Genomic DNA, 25,717 nt, shown 5'->3' with positions numbered 1-25,717 from the left:
ATAGATGGCAATTTCTTCTGTGCTTCTATGTGATATGTTTTAGTCTCTGATGCCGAAGTTTGGAGAAGGCAAATATTTTTCCGGTGGTGGTAACTAACAGTGCTGCAATCTCTACTGGTAATGTGACTGGTAAACTCTAGCACCCCATCCAAATAATTGTTTTTTTTTTCTGAATTGGTGTTGGTCTTCTCCCTTGTTTTACCAGTGGGCTTAGATGTGTCTGCAGGCTGCAGGTCCTGTAATTAAGTGAAGTTAAGCAATCCACAAGTACCTGAATCTGATTTTTGATGCTGATCTGTAGTTGTTTCTACATTTTTTGCTTGTCAGCATTCGATCCATAGACAACAACTTCTCTGCTTCTGTCTGTATGATACATTTCATTCTCTGATGCTGAAGTTCAGATAATGCAGATAAGGAGCAGCAGCTCAACTCTTTCTAGTTCCAGCAGCCCCCAACTCCTGTTTTAGGAGTGAAGATAGTTTACCTGTTTGAGCATCCGTGCGTGCAGGTTTATCTGTTTCAGTCGCTGTCCATCATCTATGCAATCTTAGCACTGAACACAGTCCAGTAAACAACAATTACTACTTCCTGATTCAAACAGAATTCATGTGGACCGAAACTAAGGCAATCACCTAACTACCAACGGCGCCTCCAATATAGTAGGCAGCAGTGTCAGCGCAGCTCCATGGGGCGCGCTGGGCACGAGCTCCTTAGTTTAGTGATGGCCGTTCCATACCGGCGCGCCCCATACGACTGGGGCTAAAAAAAATTGATTTTTTCCTTTTCACCAAATTAAAACATTTTACATATTTTAAATAATAATTTAAAGTGTATTTACTGTATTTAAACATACAAATTATTTCACACAAATAGTTCAAAAATACAAATTAAATTATTCATACAAGAATCAAATAAATTGCAATCCAATAAGTTCATGAATCATGTGACGTTTCCTCTTCGCACCCACAAATGCTCAACTAGATCATTCTATAGTTGAGTATGAACACCTGCATCTCGGATTTGTTCATGCATCCGGAGGAAAGCAGCAAACTGGGCCGGTATCTGCTCAACCTCAGCAAGATGTCCCTGAAAATCAAATGGATGGTCATCATCCGCTGGTGCGTCGCGCTCACTCTCTATGATCATGTTGTACATGATCACACAAGTGTTCATCACCTCCTACATCTGAGACTCCGACCAGGTGAGAGCAGGGTACTGAACAATGGCAAAACGCTGCTGGAGCACAGCAAAAGCCCGCTCGACATCCTTGCGACATGCTTCCTGGCATGTCGCAAAATAAGATTCCTTCTCCGAAGCAGGATCTGGGATTATATTCACAAATGTAGCATACTGTGGATAGATACCATCGGCTAGATAGTACCCCTTATTGTATGCGTGGCCGTTGATCTCGAAGTTGACCGGCGGAGCATGTCTCTCAGCTAGCCTTGCAAACATCGGAGAGCGCTGCAGCACGTTGATGTCGTTGTGAGTTCCTACCATGCCGAAGAAAGCGTGCCAAATTCAGAGGTTATAGTCAGTTACTGCCTCAAGTATGACACTGCACTCTCCGGTATGCCGCTTGTACAACCCTTGCCAAGCAAATGGGCAATTTTTCCAATCCCAGTGCATGCAGTCGATACTCCCGAGAATCCCGGGGAAACCTCTCGCTGCATTTTGTACTAGGATCCGAGCTGTATCATCTGCATTGGGTGCCCTCAAATAGTCTGGCCCAAATACTGCAACCACAGCCTTGAAAAACTTGTAGACGCTCTCGAAGCATGTCGACTCCGACATACGCGGATAGTCGTCGGATGCATCTAGGGGAGCTCCGTATGCATGACAGCGCATAGCAGCCATGCACTTATGAACTGATGAGAACCCCACAAGCTGGTGCCGTCTTTCTTGCACATGAAGTATGTGTCATACTTCCTGATGCCGAACACAATCTTCATGATCAGATCCTTGTTCATCCTAAATCGGCGCCAAAAATCCTTGGGCGTATGTGTTGCGTCGTCGGCGAAGTAGTCGGAGTCAAGCAGCAGTGCGCCAGCTTGCCGATGCCGGTCCTTGTTCGGCGCCTTCCCAACCCTCGAAACACCACACCGAGGGACGACAAGTACGTGCTGGCGAAGGCGGAGAAGGTTGGTTAACATCAGCAGCTGTTGTTGCCGCTCGGAGGTGCCATTGGCTTCCTCCCGCATGAACAGCTGCACCATCATCTCGCCATCGCTGTCCATCGCAGCAATCCGCCAAACACCTTGTGGGCGGTGGCCGACGGGGGAGCCATCGATACCGACGGTAGGTTCGGCAAAACCGGCGGTGGGAGATGGCGGTGGCTACGGGGACGATTTCTGGGTGGGCGGGCAGAGGTCAGGCACGGGGGAGGCGGCGGCGACGGCGGCGATGGCGATTCAGAGGGGTGGGATGCGGATCGGAAGGGGCGGAGTGGGCGGAGAATGGGCAGGTTTGGCTGCCAAGAGGGTCCCGCGGGGCGAAATCCTACGTGAACGGGAGTGCCGGCACCCCTAACTCGGGCCTTCCGCGTAGGGGCCGGCACGGGGTTGCCGGCGATTTTATTGGGCTCCGAAGCACGCCGGCTATTTTTGGGGCGCGCCGGTGTGAGCCCAAAAATGTCGCTGACACACAAATCGCTATTGGGATCGCTATAGAATGCCGGTGGAGATGCTCTAATTTCGTAAAAAAATGCTTTCCCCCAGAAAAAAATGCCGTAACAAATGCCTAGTAGTGGCGGACTGACAAGAGATTATCCAGTCATTTTTCATATATATTTTAGAAGTGGAAACTGCAGTTTTACAGACAAGTGCATATTGGAAGCAGCTACCTGAATTGTTTACGGTGCTACACCATGTGCCATAGCAACGGTTCACCGCGACGAAAACTGCAATGCAATGCCCCTCAGTAGAGCGGTCTTCTCTTTTCTGACCGTAATAGCGTGCTAGATATGTACTGCATGTAGGTTTAAGCCAAGTGTCTACCGTTAAGCAAAATTAATGGACGTTTTGGTTGGAAGTGATCGGGGGAATAATAGATATACTGTCAGATTAATTAGACTGGTTGCCCGCAGATAAAAGATTGATCAGACTGTTGTGACATTTCTAGAAAGAACAGAAAACTGGCGCGTCCTTGTGGATCAAACATAAAATTAATCTCCTAGTATCGTTAGGTTTGACGTTTGACGATGCGCCGTGGCTGTTGGATCCATATCGAACGGACATGACACAATGAGCTTTGGCTGCCGTCGCGACGACACTTCCACGTGCCTGCTGACTATAACAGAAAAATGTGCACTCTCCATATCCATGTGGCCTTGCATTTTTTTAACAGAAAAAAAGGAAGTTAGAATCCCCGGGGTTTCCAATTGGATAGAAATTTCAGAGATTTTGTACTGATAGTTTCTTTTAAAATTTGTGTTGTCATGGATATAATTCAAGTAGTAAAACTTCTCCTTGTGCTTATTTGAGTTGTAAATTTCGTTGCTCTGAATTTGCAGAAGATATTGTGGAATTTGTCTTCAGCTCGCATTTTTTGTTGTTGTGAAACACAATACAATCATAGACGTTCACATATACGTACATACAATCACCCCTAAACGTACGCACGCACACCTTACCCCTATGAGCACATTCAAGAAACTGATCCGGCGGGTCTTGAGATTGATGAAGTCACCACAGGCAACTCGCTGTCGACGGAAACGTCGCCTCCCACTGAAAAATATTCTACCTTTATAAGACACCAAAGTGTTAAATTTGAGATTTAAACTCTGATGAGCTGGGGGTGCCACTGACCTCATGACCATCCTTCTCTCTTGAGCTCGCATTCGTTTTCGTAAACGAGGCATTATGTCCAAGTCCAATATTTCAACATGCATAAGCGGCACGTATTTTTCCCCTTCCCCTCTCTCAAGCCGCTACAGTACCCTTGAGGGTCAACCACCGCCGGCCGGGCCGCCGTCGACCGCTCCGCCGGATTAGCTGCCCGGAGTGCGTCTTGGTAGGGCGCCGAAGTAGTTTAGGGTAGGTTTTGTGTTGTTGGTTTGCGTTTTGCCAGAGGTTGGGCTGATGCCCCATAGTGGAGGTGGCGCCATGGATCTCCGCCGGACCCGTGGCCTAGGCGTGCTGCTGCTACTGATCTGCCTCCTCTGGATGGAGGCGACCAGGAGAGAAGGACGATCCTGTAGGATAACGTTGCATAGAAAACAAAAATTTTCCTACCGCGAACACGCAATCCAAGCCAAGATGCAATCTAGAAGACGGTAGCAACGAGGGGGTATCGAGTCTCACCCTTGAAGAGATTCCAAAGCCTACAAGAGGAGGCTCTTGTTGCTGCGGTAGACGATCACTTGCCGCTTGCAAAAGCGCGTAGAAGATCTTGATCACGATCGGTTCCGGCGCCACGAACGGGCAGCACCTCCGTACTCGGTCACACGTTCGGTTGTTGATGAAGACGACGTCCACCTCCCCGTTCCAGCGGGCAGCGGAAGTAGTAGCTCCTCTTGAATCCGACAGCACGACGGCGTGGTGTCGGTGGCGGTGAAGAAGTCCGGCGGAGCTTCGCTAAGCTACGCGGGAGATATGGAGGAGAGGGGGGCGGCTAGGGTTTGGGAGGGGGTGGCCGGCCACTTCAATGGGGCGGCCAGCTTGTGGTCTTGGGGTGGCCGGCCCCCTCCCTTGGCCCCTCATTATATAGGTGGATCCCCAAGGGTTGGTGTCCAAGTCTTCGAATAAGACCCGAACCAAAAACCTTCCATAAGAGGGGGAAACCTAGCCCATCTAGGACTCCCACCAAAAGTGGGGTTTCCACCTCCCATATGGGGGGGTGGCCGGCCCCCTAAGGGGGAGTCCACTTGGGACTCCTCCCCCACTAGGGTTGGCCGGCCATGGAGGTGGAGTCCCATGTGGACTCCACCTTCCTTGGTGGTTTCTTCTGGACTTTTCTAGAACCTTCTAGAACCTTCCATAGAACCTTCCGCGACATTTTAATTCACATAAAATGACATCCTATATATGAATCTTATTCTCCAGACCATTCCGGAACTCCTCGTGATGTCCGGGATCTCATCCGGGACTCCGAACAAATATTCGAACTCCATTCCATATTCAAGTACTACCATTTCAACATCCAACTTTAAGTGTGTCACCCTACGGTTCGTGAACTATGCGGACATGGTTGAGTACTCACTCCGACCAATAACCAATAGCGGGATCTGGAGATCCATAATGGCTCCCACATATTCAACGATGACATTAGTGATCGAATGAACCATTCACATACATTACCAATTCCCTTTGTCTCGCGATATTTTACTTGTCCGAGGTTTGATCATCGGTATCACTCTATACCTTGTTCAACCTCGTCTCCTGACAAGTACTCTTTACTCGTACCGTGGTATGTGGTCTCTTATGAACTTATTCATATGCTTGCAAGACATTAGACGACATTCCACCGAGAGGGCCCAGAGTATATCTATCCATCATCGGGATGGACAAATCCCACTGTTGATCCATATGCCTCAACTCATACTTTCCGGATACTTAAGCCCACCTTTATAACCACCCATTTACGCAGTGGCGTTTGATGTAATCAAAGTACCTTTCCGGTATAAGTGATTTACATGATCTCATGGTCATAAGGACTAGGTAACTATGTATCGAAAGCTTATAGCAAATAACTTAATGACGAGATCTTATGCTACGCTTAATTGGGTGTGTCCATTACATCATTCATATAATGATATAACCTTGTTATTAATAACATCCAATGTTCATGATTATGAAACTAATCATCCATTAATCAACAAGCTAGTTTAAGAGGCATACTAGGGACTTCTTGTTGTCTACATATCACACATGTACTAATGTTTCGGTTAATACAATTCTAGCATGATATATAAACATTTATCATAAACATAAAGATATAAATAATAACCACTTTATTATTGCCTCTAGGGCATATCTCCTTCAGTCTCCCACTTGCACTAGAGTCAATAATCTAGTTTACATTTGTAAAGATATAACACCTTGGCCTTCCGGTGCTTTATCATGTTTTGCTCACGGGAGAGGTTTTAGTCAACGGATCTGACATGCTCAGAACCGTATGTATTTTGTAATTCATTTGCGTCTCAACGCATCACTCATTTCCAAATGAGTTGGCATTAAATATGTTTGATCTTATGGTGGAACCTTAATTCCGCGGTCTGAAATAAGTCACTAATATTGTCACATACAATATAGCTTCAAAGTTCTGACACTATCGGAACTACACCAAGTTCTCAAAGAACTTCTTGACTCAACATCCTCAGTCATTTGTCAAAACAAATGACATACTCTGACTGCGTTTTGTAGAATCCATCACAATATTTAGAACTCTTCTAAATCTAACATAGACAACTTCTAGTTCATTGTGCTACCTTTAAAACAACACTTAGTCTAATTTGAGATTGAAATTCTATTTTGATATGTGACAAAATAAATATCGGTGTAACACCTTACAGCGATTTGTTTGTCATTTCTTCATACAAAAATATATATGTATATCCTTAGTTCTTCTAAAGTACTCAAGGATATTCTTCTTTGTCGTCCAATGATCATCATATGAATCATTCTGGTATATGCTCATAACACTTTATAGCACATGATATCTGATTGTGTACATATTATTCGTGATCTATAATCACTCATGTGTTTTTACTCATTGAGTGTCAGATACACTCAAGTCTTGTTAAACCTTCACATGACAAGAACATTTTCTTAATATTTCTATATTGAACTACTTCAATATCCATCATATGTACTTTGACTTAAACTTATTTATGTGTTTCAATCTATCTTCATAGATCTTGACACTAAATTTGTTTCAGTCCATATCCTTTCATTGAAGTTAATTCTCAATGAAACCTTTTAATCAAGTATATAATTACATCATTTATAACCAACTATATGTCACCTACATAAAGTATTATAAATGTGTCTTAGCGCTCCCACTTAATTTCTTGCAAATGCAAGCCTCTTCATCGTCTCTGATGAAATCAAAAAAAAAACTCTTTGACTATTTCATCTGGTGAAGATTCCAACTCCGTGATACTTACTTCATCCAATTGAAGCTTGTATAGCTATCTAGTATTCCACGGACCAGCAAAACTCTTGGTTGTATCTTGTATACATACTTCTGTTAAGTAGTGTATTTTGCCATCCTACTAGCATATCTCATAAAAGAAATATGTAGTGATTACTAGAATAATCCACATAGACTATAAGCATTGCTACGGAAGATCTAATCTTATCGTATTCAACTCTTTGAACTTTGTCGTAAACAATTTTTCGACAAGTCAAGCTTTCTTCAAGGATATTTCATCCAAGTCTATCAATTTCATAGATCCATTTACTTTCAAAAAGTATTCATCTATCTTGGATTTTATGGCGTATAGCCATTTTAACGGAGTCAGGGCCCATCATAACTTCTTTGTTTTTAGTTGGTTTATCATTGCTCAAAATCAATCCTTTGTTCACAAATCATTTATTTGATCACAAAGTAAACCATACCTACAAGGTTCAATATGTACTTCGATCTCCATGGCTAAAACACTTTGTAGTCATGGGAGCCATGATCGTCGTGGCCGCTTCCGAAACAAATTCCGATGCTGCGCTACTCTGATCATTATGCTCAGGTTCATAAACCTTATCAAATTATATTGTCCTCCCACTCAAAAACTTCACTAGAAACAATTTCTTGGAAATAAGAAACATTGACAAACACTTTTGTCTTTGTCTCCATAGTGGGAAGAATTCCCAATCAATAACCAACAAAGACATTCATCCGATTTTGGTTGTAAACTTATTTACTTATGCTATGCATACCAAAATTTAAGAAAAGACTATCAGGTTTCATACCCATGCCATAACTCGTATGGTGTCATTTCAACGGATCATGATGATGCTCTATTCAGTGTAAAAGCGGTAGTCACTAAAGCATAATCCACAAAAATATAATGGCGTCATAATATTTTATCTCATCATTAATCCAACAAGGTTTGGATACATCTCTCGGATACTTCATCATCACTATGATACTCCAAGAAACGTGAGTTGTAGAACAATTTCATAACTCTCTTAGATGTTCGCTAAAACTTGTAATTCAAATATTTCCACCATGATCCAATCATAGATATTTGACTTTTCTATTACGATGATTTCCACTTCATGCTGAAATTTATTTGAATCCATTCAAAAAGTTTCAAGCTTTTCCTTATTGAATATATCCACATATATACTCAATTCATTGTTTGAAAGTTTTCATGAAGTAAAAGAATCTCCCGCACACAACTATGCCCAGTGAACCACATACATCATCATGTATTTTTCACTAAGTTAGTTGCCCGTTCAACTTTTGGCCTATGAACGGTATTTTAATTATTCTCTTTAGAAAAGATTTGCAAGCGCCAAATGATTCAAAAATCAAATGACTCCAAAAATCCATTTGCATGGAGTTCCTTCATGCGTTCCTTTCAAACATGACCTAAATGGCGGTTCCACAAATAAGTGGAATTCAAATCACTTGCCTTATGGCATTTTAGCGTCAGTGTTATGTATGTGTGTTTCACCATTAAGATTTATAATAACTTATCCATCGTACATGGAGTAATGTCATAATTTAAACAACTCATTGTTTTATTTGACCAGAGCAAAATAACAATTTATTAAGCTCTTTATTATAAATTCTAAGGGCTAGATAGAATGCCAACGACGAACATAATAACACTTTATTTTTGTTTCTGACGTGCATTCCTATCATATTCCTTGTCAGTCACTTAGGCCATTGTATTCTTGTATTGCGTTGTTTTGTATGACACTTCATACCAACCAATATAGTACTAATACCCAAGAATTTCATAGTGTGACTTAACTAGAAATACAACCATAACATGTATATCATTTATATACACCTGAGCTAGACTTTCTAGTCTTTTCTTTTTCTTTTTGCCAAAATATCTTTTGCAGTTTCTCTTTTAGCTTTCCTCATTATTCAGAGAAACATATCAACTTCAATAACTTCTCGGTTTGTTGGTCGAATACCAATAACCTTGAGGTTCTTACTTTGAAGTTGATCATCATATGACAAGTGTTCCAGATTTCACTATTAGTAACTTTGTAATATGATGAACAATTTCACTCATAATTTTATCCATCATATCATGACGACTTTCCGAGACCATGTCTGTACATGCTAGGCTCGTAAAGTTTTAACCTTGGTATTTGCATGTGCAAATCTAGCTTGCACCCGTTGTATGCACTCGTAGAATCTATCACACCCGATCATCACGTGATGCTTCGAAACGACGAGTCTTAATAACGGTGCATATTAAGGATGGTCACTTCATGGATATGCGAATATTGTTAGTGCCCCAATAGTTGGAGGATTGTGACGCCTGGCGTCTTCAACCTTCATACATTCCCATAAAACTTATGAGTTTATGTAGTCTCACCAAATTATATTCTATTATCTTGTAATAAGGTCTTAGATATCACATATATCTCATACCTTGATTATTTCTGAAAACTAAATTTTCAGCTCCTTACTTTTCAAACAAATTTGAACTTCAAGTTTGACGGAGACAAGATAACTTTAGGTACTAATTGAAAACATAGCTCTTTGAATCAACAATGTGAGGTTTTCTAAAAGTTTGCAATAGGACTTAATCAATTCTTGATTCTTTAACAATACGGTACCAATCCGTAAAGTTTCTTGTCAGATTTTAACAGTATTTCTATCTCAATAACAAGACTAGCGCATAGTAGAAAACGGATGCCAATTCTACAAAATTAATTCAAAATACTACTCAGACTATGTTTATGATAATTAGTTCATGTTTTAATCTAATTACTAATGAACTCCCACTTAATACAACATCCCTCATAGTTGTTAAGTGGTACACGATCCAAATCCACTACACCAAAACCGATCATCACGTGAGATGATGTAGCTTCAATGGTGAACATCAACATGTTGATCATATCATCCATATGACTCGTGTTCAACCTTTCGGTTTCCATTGTCCCGAGGCCATGTCTGTACATGCTAGGCTCGTCAAGCAAACCCAAGTATTCCGCGTGTGCAACATGGCTTACACCCGTTGTATGTGAATCGTTGAATCTATCACATCCGATTATCACGAGATGCTTCGAAACGACGAACTATTACAACGGTGCATACGAGGGGAGAACACTTTATTATCTTGATATTAATGTGAGGGATCATCTTATAATGCTACCGTCGCGATCTAAGCAAAATAAGATGCATAAAGGATTAACATCACATGCAGTTCATATGTGATATGATATGGCCCTTTTGTCTTTGCGCCTTTGATCTTCATCTCCAAAGCACGGACATGATCTCCATCATCAACGGGCATGATCTCCATCATTATCGGCGTAGCGTCAAGGTTCATGGCGCCGTCTTCATGGTTGTTCACCTCATGTAGCAACTATTACAACTACTTTGAAATACTACTCAACATGAAAATTAAAGACAACCATAAGGCTCCTGCCGGTTGCCACAATACAATAATGATCATCTCATACATATTCATCATCATATCATGGCCATATCACATCACCAAACCCTGCAAAAACAAGTTAGACGTCTCTAATTTGGTTTGCATATTTTACGTGGTTTAGGGTTTTCGTGTAAGATCTAATCTACCTACGAACATGAACCACAATGGTGATACTAGTGTTGTCAATAGAAGAGTAAGTTGAATCTTCACTATAGTAGGAGAGACAGACACCCGCAAAGCCTCTTATGCAATACAAGTTGCATGTCGAACGAGGAACAAGTCTCATGAACGCGGTCATGTAAAGTTAGTCCGAGCCGCTTCATCCCACTATGCCACAAAGATGCAAAGTACTCAAACTAAAGATAACAAGAGCATCAACGCCCACAAACCATTGTGTTCTACTCGTGCAACCATCTATGCATAGACACGGCTCTGATACCACTGTAGGATAACGTTGCATAGAAAACAAAAATTTTCCTACCGCGAACACGCAATCCAAGCCAAGATGCAATCTAGAAGACGGTAGCAACGAGGGGGTATCGAGTCTCACCCTTGAAGAGATTCCAAAGCCTACAAGAGGAGGCTCTTGTTGCTGCGGTAGACGATCACTTGCCGCTTGCAAAAGCGCGTAGAAGATCTTGATCACGATCGGTTCCGGCGCCACGAACGGGCAGCACCTCCGTACTCGGTCACACGTTCGGTTGTTGATGAAGACGACGTCCACCTCCCGTTCCAGCGGGCAGCGGAAGTAGTAGCTCCTCTTGAATCCGACAGCACGACGGCGTGGTGTCGGTGGCGGTGAAGAAGTCCGGCGGAGCTTCGCTAAGCTACGCGGGAGATATGGAGGAGAGGGGGGCGGCTAGGGTTTGGGAGGGGGTGGCCGGCCACTTCAATGGGGCGGCCAGCTTGTGGTCTTGGGGTGGCCGGCCCCCTCCCTTGGCCCCTCATTATATAGGTGGATCCCCAAGGGTTGGTGTCCAAGTCTTCGAATAAGACCCGAACCAAAAACCTTCCATAAGAGGGGGAAACCTAGCCCATCTAGGACTCCCACCAAAAGTGGGGTTTCCACCTCCCATATGGGGGGGTGGCCGGCCCCCTAAAGGGGGAGTCCACTTGGGACTCCTCCCCCACTAGGGTTGGCCGGCCATGGAGGTGGAGTCCCATGTGGACTCCACCTTCCTTGGTGGTTTCTTCTGGACTTTTCTAGAACCTTCTAGAACCTTCCATAGAACCTTCCGCGACATTTTAATTCACATAAAATGACATCCTATATATGAATCTTATTCTCCGGACCATTCCGGAACTCCTCGTGATGTCCGGGATCTCATCCGGGACTCCGAACAAATATTCGAACTCCATTCCATATTCAAGTACTACCATTTCAACATCCAACTTTAAGTGTGTCACCCTACGGTTCGTGAACTATGCGGACATGGTTGAGTACTCACTCCGACCAATAACCAATAGCGGGATCTGGAGATCCATAATGGCTCCCACATATTCAACGATGACATTAGTGATCGAATGAACCATTCACATACATTACCAATTCCCTTTGTCTCGCGATATTTTACTTGTCCGAGGTTTGATCATCGGTATCACTCTATACCTTGTTCAACCTCGTCTCCTGACAAGTACTCTTTACTCGTACCGTGGTATGTGGTCTCTTATGAACTTATTCATATGCTTGCAAGACATTAGACGACATTCCACCGAGAGGGCCCAGAGTATATCTATCCGTCATCGGGATGGACAAATCCCACTGTTGATCCATATGCCTCAACTCATACTTTCCGGATACTTAATCCCACCTTTATAACCACCCATTTACGCAGTGGCGTTTGATGTAATCAAAGTACCTTTCCGGTATAAGTGATTTACATGATCTCATGGTCATAAGGACTAGGTAACTATGTATCGAAAGCTTATAGCAAATAACTTAATGACGAGATCTTATGCTACGCTTAATTGGGTGTGTCCATTACATCATTCATATAATGATATAACCTTGTTATTAATAACATCCAATGTTCATGATTATGAAACTAATCATCCATTAATCAACAAGCTAGTTTAAGAGGCATACTAGGGACTTCTTGTTGTCTACATATCACACATGTACTAATGTTTCGGTTAATACAATTCTAGCATGATATATAAACATTTATCATAAACATAAAGATATAAATAATAACCACTTTATTATTGCTTCTAGGGCATATCTCCTTCAGATCCACCTTCTTCAATAAAGTAGCGGCGGAGGATCTTTGTAGCCAGTGTAGGATTCGAGATCTTGAAGCTCTTCTGGCCGGCCATGGCGGCGAGGGGAAGAGCGGAGGATTCTTGGTGATGCTATCTCCTCTTTTCCTGGCCGACCTAGGTGGCGAGGGGGAGAATGGGCGTGCAACATCTCTCTGTGCGCCGGCGACTAGATCCAGGTTAGTGGATGGCTTCCATCGTTGGGGAATTTTACTTCTCCCCTCTTCTCTGCCTCACCATGGTGGTGAGATGGAAGACGGCGAAGCTGAAGGCCCTCTGGGTTGGTGCCATCTGTTGCCTGCGGGGTGCTATTTCGACGAGCTTCAACAAGCAGCCGACGTTCTTGCCGCTGCTATCCATGGCCGCAAGGGCGGCATCTCTTCAACCTCCGATGAGGAGGCCCTGAATCAGCTCCGTCGCGGGTGCTCTAAGCCGCCTCTCTGTGAAGTGATTCGTTCCCCGCAGATGGGTGGTGGACCGCGGCAGCGAACTCTCGCCGGAAAAGGGCTCCTGAGCAGTTGGCTCTGGTTTCTCGGAGGCGACGCCTGGAGGATGCCGGCGATGAGTGGCAGAGGCACCTTTGTACTGGATTGCGTCGATCTTGTTTCTTGTAGGGTGTTTTCTGTAAAGTGTAAGCCCCTTTCTTCAAATATTAGGTTCTTAGAGCGAGTATTTGCAAGGAGCTTACTCAAACTTGTAATCCTGCCACTTTAATGGAAGTTATCTGGGGTCTTTCCAGACCCCTCTTTGTGTGCAAAAAAAAAAAAAAAAAAATCAACATGCACGACGTTCAGGTCTTTCCCGGGCGATGCCGTCAACACACTCCCTGGGCCCACCCGCAACGAGCACGTTAGATTTTTCAACTCTCGCTTTATCCTCGCACGTATAAAAATGTCGATTTGCACTCGCTGGCCCCTATGTAGCTCTAGCACCCAGGCAACATCCCTCGATGTGTGAGCTATAAAACGCCGGATTTGCTTGCAGTCTCCCACGACCTGACATGGGTCAATGACACGCCGGTCCCACGCAGCGCGGGCCCTACCGTCATTGACCCCACGTCACTCCAGGGTAGGTACACCAGGCCAGACAGCCGCGCCGCTTCGTCGCACGTACGTATAAAAAGCTCGAATTCTTAGGCCTCCTCCTGAAAGCCAACGTCTTGGGAGGTTGGCCGTCCATTCCTCCTTTCTTCAGGTACGTACGTACTACTAGCACCCTGCTTGGATCTAGCGCTCCCACGGCGTCCTCCAGGACTAGACTACCGACCGATCGACAAAGCTTCTTCGTCTCTGAACTGCAAGGCGGCCGCTCTCCGGCGAGTCTCCCTCCTTCTTTCGCAACCTTTTCCGGCCAACTCGGGTCACAGGTAAGCTTTTGCATCTGCGTCTCAGATTCTCTTGTGCAATACACAAGGTGATGTCCTATTTTACGCCAATCAATACCCGTGGTAATCACGCTTCCGAATAATCTTGTTGGAATGAAGCTATGCGCTTGGTTGGTCTTATCCTTGTTCCTTTTTTTTAGGCAAGTTCTACTTGTTCTTGCCCCAGTGGACATAGATAGATGTGTTTCCCAAACACCTCGCTTTGAACATAGATGTGTTTACCACCCATTCGAAACACACCCGTAATTGGATGAACGTGTCGATCTTGCTCAGTTTTTTTGTTGTTGAGAATACACGATATAATTAGTCCTCTCACCTTTTTCATCCATATCTCTTAACAAGTAGTAAAACTTCTCCTTGTGCTTATTTGAGTCGTAAATTTCGTTGCTCTGAATTTGCAGAAGATATTGTGGAATTTGTCTTCAGCTCGCATTCGTTTTCGTAAACGAGGCATTATGTCCAAGTTCAATATTTCAACATGCACCACGTTCAGGTTTTATTTATGGTTAGCTCCCCCAGATTTTCAACTCTCGCTTTATTCTCGATCGCCCCGCGCACCGTCCCAGCCTGCCAACATCCCCGGATTTTCAACTGGATCTGTCGCTCCCTCGAAGCTATAAAACGCCGGATTTTCTTGTACTCTCCGGCCACCTGACATGGGTCAATGATACGCCGGTCCCACGCAGCGCAGGCCCTACTGTCATTGACCCAACGTCACTCCAGGGCAGGTACAGCACAACACCCCCAGGCCAGCCGCACCGCTTCATCGAACATATAAAAAGCTCGAATTCTTAGGCATCCTCCTGAAAGCCAACGTCTTGGGAGGTTTGGCCGTCCATTCCTCCGTTCTTCAGGTACGTACGCACTACTAGCACCCTGCTTCGATCTAGCGCTCCCACGGCGTCCTCCAGGACTAGGCTACCGACCGAGAAAGCTTCTTCGTCTCTGAACTGCAAAGCGGGCGCTCTCCTGCGAGCCTCCTCCTGAAAGCCAACGTCCTCGGAGGTCTAGAGGCCGGCCAAGCGCTCCCTGCTTCAGGTACGTACTAGCACCCTGCTTCGATCTACAGACCGGCCAAGCGCTCCCGTGGCGTCCTCCAGAACTACCGACCGACAAAGCTTCTTCATCTCTGAACTGCAAGGCGGCCGCTCTCCGGCGAGGCCATTTCCGGCGAGTCTCCCTCCTCCTTTCGCAGCCTTTTCCGGCCAACTCGGCCGGGTCACAGGTAAGCTTTTGCATCTGCGTCTCAGATTCTCTTGTGCAAGACACAAGGTGATGTCGTATTTTACGCTAATCAATACCCGTGGTAATCACGGTTCCGAATAATCTTGTTGGAATGAAGCTATGCGCTTGGTTGGTCTTCTCCTTGTTTTTTTTAAGGCAAGTTCTACTTGTTCTTGCCCCAGCGGATCCTCATGTTCATTTTTCTTCTCTCCTTTCCCAAACATCTCGCTTTGAACATAGATGTGTTTACCACCCATTCGAAACACACCCGTAATTGGATGAACGTGTCGATCTTGCTCAGTTTTTTTTTTCTTTTTTTGTTGTTGTTGAGAATACACCATCTTGCCCAGCTACACGACAAAAAAAATCTCTCCCATCTCGCACCTGTTAGTTAAAAACCCGAAATGGATCAAGCCCAGGGCCGGCCCATGTATTAATGCTTTAATCGAGTACTACTTATTTAATACTTTTCTAATTTTTAATGGGCAATTAGTACTATATTGGGCCAAAGCACCGGGCTGAAGCGTTGCCCTCAGATCCGCACATACTTGACGGTCACGGTGTCACTGAATCCTTGTATACCGTCAGGGGATGTCAATCTGCAATATGTAGAAATTAGCTGTAAATCTGCCACCAATGTCTAAATGAAGTCTACACAACTACAACACGCACACCTGCAGGTTTAACCTGAAACCTCCTCCACGATTGCTTAGCAGATTGGTTCTGCTTCAGTCTCTGTAAATCTGCAATATGTAGAAATCAGCACAGGGATGTATGATATGCTTTTCATTGCTAGCAGCAGCAAATTGTGCAGTTAGTTTATTGGTGGTGCCTGCTGCTCAACGACATTGCACATCCCGATGATCACCAGCTTATTTGCATTTCGACGATTTTCAGTTACGTTCGCATGTTTTTGTTGGTTTTTGATGTATTTCAAATTTCTCATATACCCAGGAATTCGTCTATTGTCAATAAGGGAGTATGTATGTGCCACTGTCTGAATATGTCAGGAGGATTCCCATAACCATGGTAATAGCACCTCCTGGATATCCAAATCATCGGCGCATTGGTCTGACTGAAGAAGTCCAACAGCTGATGAGACGTTTGCTGAAGTTTATGCCAGACCCTGAAACTAACATGATGTGCTTCTTGGAGTTGAAGGCTGAGAATGTTATAGTCGACACACAGTCCGGACGACCTTTTCTGTATGCAGCATTCTTTACAGACTACGACTACAATCTAGCACAGATGAACTACGCAAGTGTCGAAAAGATATTCAGACAAACCATTTTCAATGGGGCATTGGCCTCCTTGCCACCTGATTTACAAGAACTCCTCAGCCTAATGAGAACAGAAGGACACCTGGCTTCCTATGTCATTCAGCATCATTGCTCACTGGTTTGGGCCACGGACAAGAACGAACTTTTTACTCGTCTCTATAATTATTCACATCACATACTTCAAAGGCAGGATTATCTGTTGTATGAAGATGTGATGAATAATTTGGACTTCCCTACAAACTGGAACTTCCAGATACGGCAAAACCCATACCTGGATATGTTCTACAGAGGAAGTACCTATTACCCAGGAGGCCCCAATGCTGGAAAGGAGGTCCTGCGATTTAAGAGGAACACTTACGGCCATTGTTTGGAGCATGCATGGGACATGGCAAAAGAGGAGCAAATATATGACGAAGCACAGTTGGGAGAGATGATGGAGACGGTACTCCCCCTGGTCCTTCATAGTTTTCAGGTGGCGCTGGATGGTCGAGGACTGCTAAGGAACATAGCACTCGAGTCTTTTTTTCATTAGTCAATCCAACAGGTTAGTTGTTTACTTGTTATATTGTGTAAGAATTTTCAAATGTGCTATGGTTCGATACCTATGGGGTGTTATCAAATGTACTTTTTGTCTATCTAGTAATCCTGATGGTTTTGATGATATTGGACGATGGATTTGGAATTTTCCTGGTAAAGTTAGGACAGTAGTAGCTGTGGGGGTATCTGCTCTCATTTGGTCGATCTGGAAAACACGTAATGCTGTAGTTTTTGATAGAGATAAAATTTTAGATCCTGGTAGTGTTGTTCATAAGATTTCGTACTGGTTTGCTCATTGGGCTCGTTTGCAGAAACCAAACGTGCGTCGGCATCAAATCATCGCAGCGCAGTTGTTAACTAAGGTGGCGCTCAAAGCTTTCAGCATGAGGAATGGCTGGGCTCCCGCAAGAAAAAGGATCGCTGGAAGTTAGGAAGAAAGAACAAAAAGGAAGTTGTTCCAGTTGCTGAGTTTGTTTGTGTTGTAATAAAAGGAGTTCTATGGATATGTTGATCTAGTTATGACTATGTTTTTGTAAGGGAGTAGCGGCTAGTTTCTAGTTGCTGGATGCTTCTGGGTGTTGGTTTCAGATTTCGGGTGTGAGTGGTGGCTGCTGTTTAGCATAAACTTATAACATGTTGCGTTATCAGTTTCATTTTAAATGAAATCGGGAGCTTTGGGCTCCTCAATTCGAAAAAAAAAAGAAAAAAATATATTCTGTAAGAATTAACATTGCCAACTGAATATTTTCTGACCAATATGCATACACGACGCAGGTTACAACTCCTGAGCATACAAGGTATCAAATCCATACAATTGTGGCATCACGACTTGAACTTCATACGGATGCAACTGACTGTTGATTCAAGCCAATCTGCCAACTGGGATCACAACCGAAGCGGAGATGTCCATGCTCGAAGTTGATAACACGATAGCCAACAGCTGCAGTCAAGAATTCAGAGGATGAGGCCGCTTCGGGCGGGTGGCATAGGTTGATGGTAGTCTTCTGCTGACTTTTGTTTGTATAAGCTGCCATTCGGTTCTCAGCCTGATCAGGCTATTGCATCAATAGAAGGATGCTTGCGCCATTGTTCCCACTGCGTCTTGTACCAGTTGCTTAAAGATGTGACCAGCAAAGAAGCTGCACTGCATTCCTCTTTTCATGTCAAACTGCACCGTAACATCATAATGCTTAGTTTTCTGATCAAATTGCGAGTTTCTGAACTTGACTGTAACTCAGAAACTGAGGTTCATTTTATAGTCTGTGTTGGAGGAGGGTTCCCGCACTGCCCACGCATATCGTGCGGCACCGTGCCCTGCGCAAGTACCACCGTGGCAGAGCCCACAAGACATCGGCCCTACACGCGCTAAGCACGCGGGTGCCATCGGTGTAGGTCCTCGTGGGGGTGTCGACCATGCAGCAGGGACACGTCCAACACGTTGACGCCACTACCTCCGGAGGGCCCAGCCCCCTGCGGCACCCCTGGAGCCTTGGAGGGATCAGCCCCTAGCGGGAAATGGTACGTGCGGCGCAGAGGGCGTGCTACCGCCAGGAACACCTAGCGCACGGGCCATCACGTCCGTTCCACATGACCCGACAAACATTACTCGACGGAGGATATTTAGTCGGAATTTTCAGGAGGAATATTCTCATAAGATTCCCTGTAAAGACCAATGTACCCCTCTTCATGTGTTGTAGCCCGAGGGGCAAAACTGTAATCTCACACCCCTACCCTCCAGTTCCTATAAATAGAGGGGACCTCCCTCCATTCTTAGGGGGGGGGGGGGGGGTGAAATCGGAAAGATATGAGAGCTTGGTCGAACTGTTTGCCATGCTTGTTAGACTTTGCTATCTGGAGGTAGCCTCGCGTTGGGCGTCGACGTGGCACGCGTGTCTCCGCCGCTTATATCCCGCGCACCCCTTGTAGGTCTTTATAGCTGCACGGGGGGGTGCCATAAGTTTACTGCCTAGCCTCTATGCTACGACATCTGGCGCCGTATGTGGGAAACTAGCAAGAAGCCGTGTGACCAGGAGACCACGACCGTCGAGGACCGACGTGAAGGACACCAACCGATAGCAAGGCCAGGTCACCGCCCTCGCCCTACGCCGTGAGCGGCAAGGAAAAGTCCAGCGCCACGCGCTTCCCCGACCGCGATGCGCGCCGCAGGGGGCTCGGAAGTCTTCAGCGCCACGCGCTTCACCGCAAGAGGCTCGGAGGTCTTCGGCACCACACGCTTCACCGCCCTCGCCCTACGCTGCGAGAGGCTCGGAGGTCTTCAGCACCACACGCTTCACCGCCCTCGCCCTACGCTGCGAGAGGCTCGGAGGTCTTCAGCACCACACGCTTCACCGCCCTCGCCCTACGCTGCGAGAGGCTTAGAAGATGTCAGTGCCACGCACTTCCCCGACCCCGCTGCGCCCCGCGAGGGGATCAGAGTTTGTTAGCGCCACGTGCTTCGCCGCCTTGCCACACCCAGGAGAGGGTTCGGCGACCATCATTTAAACCTCTCTAATTTGCCGCTGTATTGGCTTTGTCGCACTTGTAACAACCTAAGTCGCGCCATGGATAATATATGTGCATGGCAAGCTCTTGCAGGAAAGGCGAGTGTGCCTTGCGCCCGCAACCCGCACATGAGCCGGGGAGAGTGGCGAAGGAGATGTCTCCCCGGCAGCAGGCAGTCGAAGGCGAAAATCTCCTCGTGCGCGCTGGGAGGTAACACCTCCCCCGCACGGGTCGAGTGCGGTAAATCTCCTCGTGCGCGCTGGGAGGCAACACCTCCCCCGCACGAGTCGAGCTCAAAATGCTCCAGCGGCATCATCACCCCCGCACGGGGCTTGGGGGGCATCAACAACACTTCTCCAAGCTTGGCACGACCCACAAGGGGCTCAGCGACCATTAGCACCACGTGCTTCGCCCACCTTGCCACCCCCCCCCCCCCCCCGCCAAGGGCTCGAAGGCCATCAACACCGCGTGCTTCGCCCACCTCGTCGCATGCCATGCTCTGATCGCTGATACGGGGCCTGGCGGTCGAACTTGTGGCACCATGCATCCACCTTAGCGGTCACCTTCATGGCCTCCCGCGTGCCAAGGCGCGCCCCATGTCCCCTGCGGAGTAGGGGGCAGCGGCGCCTCAGCGGTCGCCTTCGTGGCATCCCGCGTGCCAATGGGCGCCCCATATCCCCTGCGGAGCAGGGGCAGTGGCGCCACAGCGGTCGCCTTCGTGGCCTCCCGCGTGCCAATGGGCGCCCCATATCCCCTGCGGAGCAGGGGCAGCGGCGCCACAGCGGTCGCCTTCATGGCCTCCCGCGTGCCAAGGCGCGCCCCATGTCCACTGCGGAGCAGGGGGCAGCGGCGCCTCAGCGGTCGCCTTCGTGGCCTCCCGCGCGCCCCATGTCCCCTGCGGAGCAGGGGGCAGCGGCGCCTCAGCAGTCACCTTCGTGGCCTCCCTCGTGCCAAGGGACGCCCCATATCCCCTGCGGAGCTGGGGGGGCAACAGCGCCTCAGCGGTCGCTTTCGTGGCTTCCCGCGTGACAAGGCGCTCCCCATGTCCCTCGCGGAGCAGGGGGGCAGTGGTCGCCTTCGTGGCTTCCCGCGTGCCAAGGCGCGCCCCATGTCCCCTTTCTAGATTATTTTGACATATTAGGGGCAAAATAGCCAAATCATAATTTGACAGGGCACAACGTTTTTGTACTGACATTGAGTTTTTGTGTTCAATCATATTACAGCTAGCTGCAGTTACAAGGGAAGAATCTTTGCTGCTTGACTAGCATGGCTGAAATAAGCATCAGAATCTAATAACTAAATACCACATGGCTGGAGGGTTGCACTAGTTGCTAATTTTAAGTACTAACGGACCGTTCCAATCTATATGAATAGGTAGTATGAGCAATTAGCTTTCTGAAGCATGAACATCAAAAGAGAATGTAACAACACGAGATGACCCCTCGCCTTTTCCACATCACATTATAGGCTAAAATAGAACAACGCTCGCAGAGAAGATGACCATCTCTTGCCATGGCCAAGTTCAAATATTTATCTCAGCCGAAGGAGGAGGCGCAGGCGGCGCTCGCCAGGGTGGCGGCGTCCCAAGCAAAGGAACGGGCGGTGCGGGAGGCCCGCGAGGCGACGTTGGAGACTAGGTCGGCCGCCGGGGAGGCGGCCTCACCGGGGCATCGGCTTGGTCAGCCCGACAGGGAAGGGGGGACCTCGCCGCAGGTCGACGGGCGACCTGAGGTCCAGCCGGATTCTGGTTCAGAGGACAGGGCCGGGGAGGGCCCGCCGTGCACTACTGGGAGGCCGTCACGGAGGAAAGGACGGCGGTCCACGCTCACGATGCGCAAAGGGAGAGGGCGACGGACGGTTACAAAATGAGGGCTCTGATCTACAATATCCGAGGGTTCGGTGAGCAGGGGCGCCGAACACAACTTAAATCCTACATCCGAGGGGAACGGGTGGACATCATTGGGCTTCAGGAGACTATCAAAGCGGATTTCTCAGCGACTGAGCTGCGGAGCCTGGAATTCGGGGGTCAGTTCGCTTGGAACTGGCTGCCGGCGGAGGGCCATTCCGGGGGTATGCTTCTCGGTTTTCGTGATGAGTGCTTTGATGTTGGTGCTTGGAGGCAGGGGACCTTCTTCATCTCGGCTACCATACTCCAACGGAAGAACAATATGAAGTGGTGCTTCTTCCTGGTGTATGGGCCGGCGGATCATCGTCGCACGGATGAGTTTCTGGGAGAACTTACCCACGCGGTGGCAGGGTGCCAATTTCCGGTGGTCATTGCCGGGGATTTTAACCTCATCCGGACAGCTGATGAGAAGAGTAATGACAACATCAGCTGGTCGAGGGTGAGACGCTTTAATGAGGCTATCGCCGATATGGCCTTGCGCGAACTGGAGCGTACCGGGGCGCGCTTCACATGGACCAACAAACGACTCCGGCCGACACGGTGTGTTTTGGACCGGGTGCTCGTGGCGCCGGCCTGGGAGGCGGCGTTCCCTCTGTGCTCGCTTACGGCGATCACGAGGATTGGCTCGGATCATACGCCTCTCTTACTATCTACCGGAGAAGAGACAAGGCGCCCACCGCCGAGATTCTTCTTCCAGACTTGGTGGTTTGGCGTACCGGGCTTTGGGGACCTCCTCAAGGCCAAACTTGGCAGCTTTATCCAGGAGCGGGGAGCGCACAGGTGTTGCATTGACCAGTGGCAGTGCGTGGCGCGCAACACTCGTCAATTCCTCAAGGGATGGGGAGCCAATTTGGGAAAGGAGAAAAGGGACTTCAGGGCTAACCTGCTCCTGCAAGTCTCTGAGTTGGACAAGGTGGCGGACGCCACTGGCTTGGATGAGGATGGCTGGGCGCTTAGAGACCACTTGGAAGACCAGGTATCGGCCTTGGACAGGGCTGATGAGGAGTACTGGCGCCAGCGCAGCCGCGTGCAATGGACTCTCAGGGGAGATTCTTGCACGGCCTACTTCCATGCCATCGCGAATGGGCGTAGACGGAAGTGTTCGATACCGCGTCTGATCACGGAACAAGGGGAGGTCCATGAACAGCGAGAGCTCATGGAACACATATATGTGTTTTACCAGGGCCTCATGGGATCGGTCGGGGAGACCAGGCGGTTTTCTCTGGGACATAACCTTTGGGAAGGGAACCAAAGGGTGTCCCAGGAGGAAAACCATGATCTGGAACTTACTTTTACTGCGGACGAATTAGGCGAAGTTCTGGCTAGCATGAAGCAAGATTCGGCGCCAGGTCCTGACGGCCTACCAGTCATCTTCTTCAAACGGTTCTGGGGAACTCTTCGAGGTCCACTCCTGCAGCTTCTCAACGACTTTGCCCTAGGGAGGGTTGACGTTGCGCGGCTCAATTATGGGATCATCACTCTTATCCCCAAGGTTAAAGGGGCGGACCATATTAGACAGTTTAGGCCGATAACGCTTATTAACGTCATTTTCAAGTTTATTGCGAAAGCCTACGCGATTAGACTAGCTCCCGTTGCGCATAGGGTCATCGACCGTTGTCAGACGGCCTTTATTAAGGGGCGATGCCTACACGAGGGGGCGCTGGCCTTACATGAAATTGTGCACGAGCTGCACGTCAGGAAGCAAAAGGGTTTGCTCCTGAAGCTTGACTTCGAGAAGGCCTACGACAGGGTCGATTGGGACTTTCTCCAAGAGATCCTTCTGCGGAAAGGCTTCTCCGCCATGATGGTGCACAGATTGATGCAACTGGTCAGGGGTGGCCAGACTGCGATCAATGTTAACGGGGAAATAGGGCATTTCTTCCGTAACGCGCGTGGAGTGAGGCAAGGGGACCCACTCTCGCCGATCCTCTTCGATTTTATGGTGGACGGCCTGGCCGCGATCATCTGCAAGGCCAGGGCGGCAGGACACGTTAGGGGGCTAGTGTCACATCTGATCCCGGGAGGGGTTACTCACCTGCAGTACGCGGACGACACCATGATCCTTTTGGAACCCACAGGGGTGGGTATCGCTAGTCTGAAAACCCTGCTCCTTTGCTTCGAGAATATGTCGGGTTTGAAGATTAACTTCGACAAGAGCGAGGTGGTGGTGATGGGGGCCACCCCGGCTGCACAACAAAGGGTGGCCAACCTACTCAACTGCCGTCTTGGCAAATTCCCTATCACTTATCTGGGCTTGCCAATTAGTGATAAGCCGCTGAGGGTGTCAGATTGGGGATTTTTGCCGGAGGTCGTGGCTCATAGGGTTGAGCCATGGCAGGGCACATGCACAGGGGCTGCAGGAAGGCTGGAGCTCACAAACTCCTGCTTGTCTAGTCTGCCTTTGTTCGCCATGAGCATGTACCTGCTGCATGATGGCACCCACAAGGCTATGGACAAGCCGCGCTCGCATTTTTTCTGGGAAGGCGTGGGGGATAAGCGCAAGTACCACATGGTGGATTGGGCCACGGTGTGTAAACCCAAGGCGTTGGGGGGCCTGGGGGTCATGAACACCAAGGCCATGAACATCGCTCTCATGGTCAAATGGATCTGGAAGCTGTACCAAGGTGCTGAAGGTCTATGGGCAGACCTGATTAGGGCTAAGTACCTGCGGGGCAGGGACCTCTATGCGGGAGGGGTCCCAACTCATGGCTCCCAATTTTGGAATGCAATACAAAAGATTAAGTGGCATTTCAAAATGGGGGCCAAACATAGGGTGCGGAACGGAAGGAGGACTTACTTCTGGACGGACTGGTGGACGGGCATTGGTCCACTAAGGACGAGATTCCCTAGGCTGTTTAGTTGCTGTGAGTCCCCGTTCATCACCGTCGAGGGGGCGAGGGTGCACGACGGGGCGCCAGGGGAATGGCGCCTCCGCTTCCGACGCCAATTGGGTCTTGCAGAGCGGGTCGAATGGGACAATCTCTGCAGGGAAGTACAGGGGCTTCCCACGGACCATACGGAAGACGAGGTGTCTTGGGCCTTAGAGCCTTCGGGCGCTTTCTCGACTAGCTCGGTCTATGTTCGTCTGGCGCAAGGGGCGGCTATTGCATCGTTCAAGGATGTATGGCGGACCAGAGTTCCACCTAAGATCAAGGTGTTCCTCGGCTTGGCGATTAGGGGCGGGCGCCTCGGGGGAGCAGCTGCTTAAGCGCCATGGACCGTCCAATGGACTGTGTGCGCTTTGTGGTGCCTGGGAGGACTGCTTTGGAACATTTGCAATAAGCTAGCTATAGAGGGAAAGATGATCGGCAACCCGGCTGACGTGTTCTATCAAATGTCTATTCATATGCGGTCTTTGGAGGGTTACGAGTCGACCGAGGGACATGGACTTGCTGGACTTGGCGGTGGGAGACGTCAGGAGGCTCTACTCGCGGACGCGGTCTGAGGGGACATGAGGACTACATCTACACCTTGAGCGGCTTTATCGAGCTTTCAGGATATCAGGAGTCTTGTGGTGTGGGTTAGGTCTTGCCGTGAGGAGTTGGGAGCTTTGTATGAACTTGTATGCGAACTTATCGTCCTATGTGTGTGGTTGGTGTTGTGTTGTACCGAAACTTATGCTTGTGTGGCTTTATCTATAAAGCTGGGCCGATGGGCCTTCTATTTAAAAATATTTATCTCAGCGTAAGATTATAGCTGTATCTGTTAACTTAGAGAGTAAACTGAACAAAATCTCACCACCTCTATCTAGATCACACGAGAAGGTAATGTGCAGATTAGACTGGGCAATAGCACAAAGCACATGTATGTGACGAGAAAAGAGATTGTGGACGATGTTCAGCTGGTAAGAAGGATAACCTACCCGTTATGACGCTGGTGTGGCTCCCACTCCCCCGACGAACAGACGCCCCAGCAGATCCATCATCGAGCACCATCAGATGGGCGCCCCTTGGCATGGTCACCTGGCTGGCAGCGGATGAGACAACAGGGGAAGGGGAGGTGGAGGCCACGAGCGGCGGCGGATCGACAGAGTACGGGGACCAACACGGGGCCAC

The 25,717-nt window shown here is 47.9% G+C and overlaps 2 protein-coding genes across 2 annotated transcripts; one reads left to right on the top strand and one right to left on the bottom strand.

Moving 5' to 3' along the window:
- Nucleotides 1-1,179: 1,179 nt before the first annotated feature.
- LOC139837761 (uncharacterized) lies at nucleotides 1,180-1,794 on the bottom strand. Its single transcript, XM_071827027.1, has 2 exons — nucleotides 1,662-1,794; nucleotides 1,180-1,493 (listed from the first exon to the last, which is right to left on the bottom strand). Exons 1-2 carry the CDS (start codon nucleotides 1,792-1,794, stop codon nucleotides 1,180-1,182), a joined length of 447 nt encoding a protein of 148 aa, XP_071683128.1.
- A 19,827-nt stretch (nucleotides 1,795-21,621) lies between these two features.
- On the top strand, nucleotides 21,622-24,870 carry LOC127337998 (uncharacterized). Its single transcript, XM_051364297.2, has one exon. It carries the CDS (start codon nucleotides 21,622-21,624, stop codon nucleotides 24,868-24,870), a length of 3,249 nt encoding a protein of 1,082 aa, XP_051220257.2.
- Nucleotides 24,871-25,717: the final 847 nt, after the last annotated feature.

Source organism: Lolium perenne, chromosome 3 (assembly GCF_019359855.2).
Source record: "Lolium perenne isolate Kyuss_39 chromosome 3, Kyuss_2.0, whole genome shotgun sequence".
NCBI lineage: Eukaryota > Viridiplantae > Streptophyta > Magnoliopsida > Poales > Poaceae > Lolium > Lolium perenne.
The sequence above is the reverse complement of the archived record's forward strand: the minus strand, read 5'-3'. Positions and strand labels throughout refer to the sequence as shown.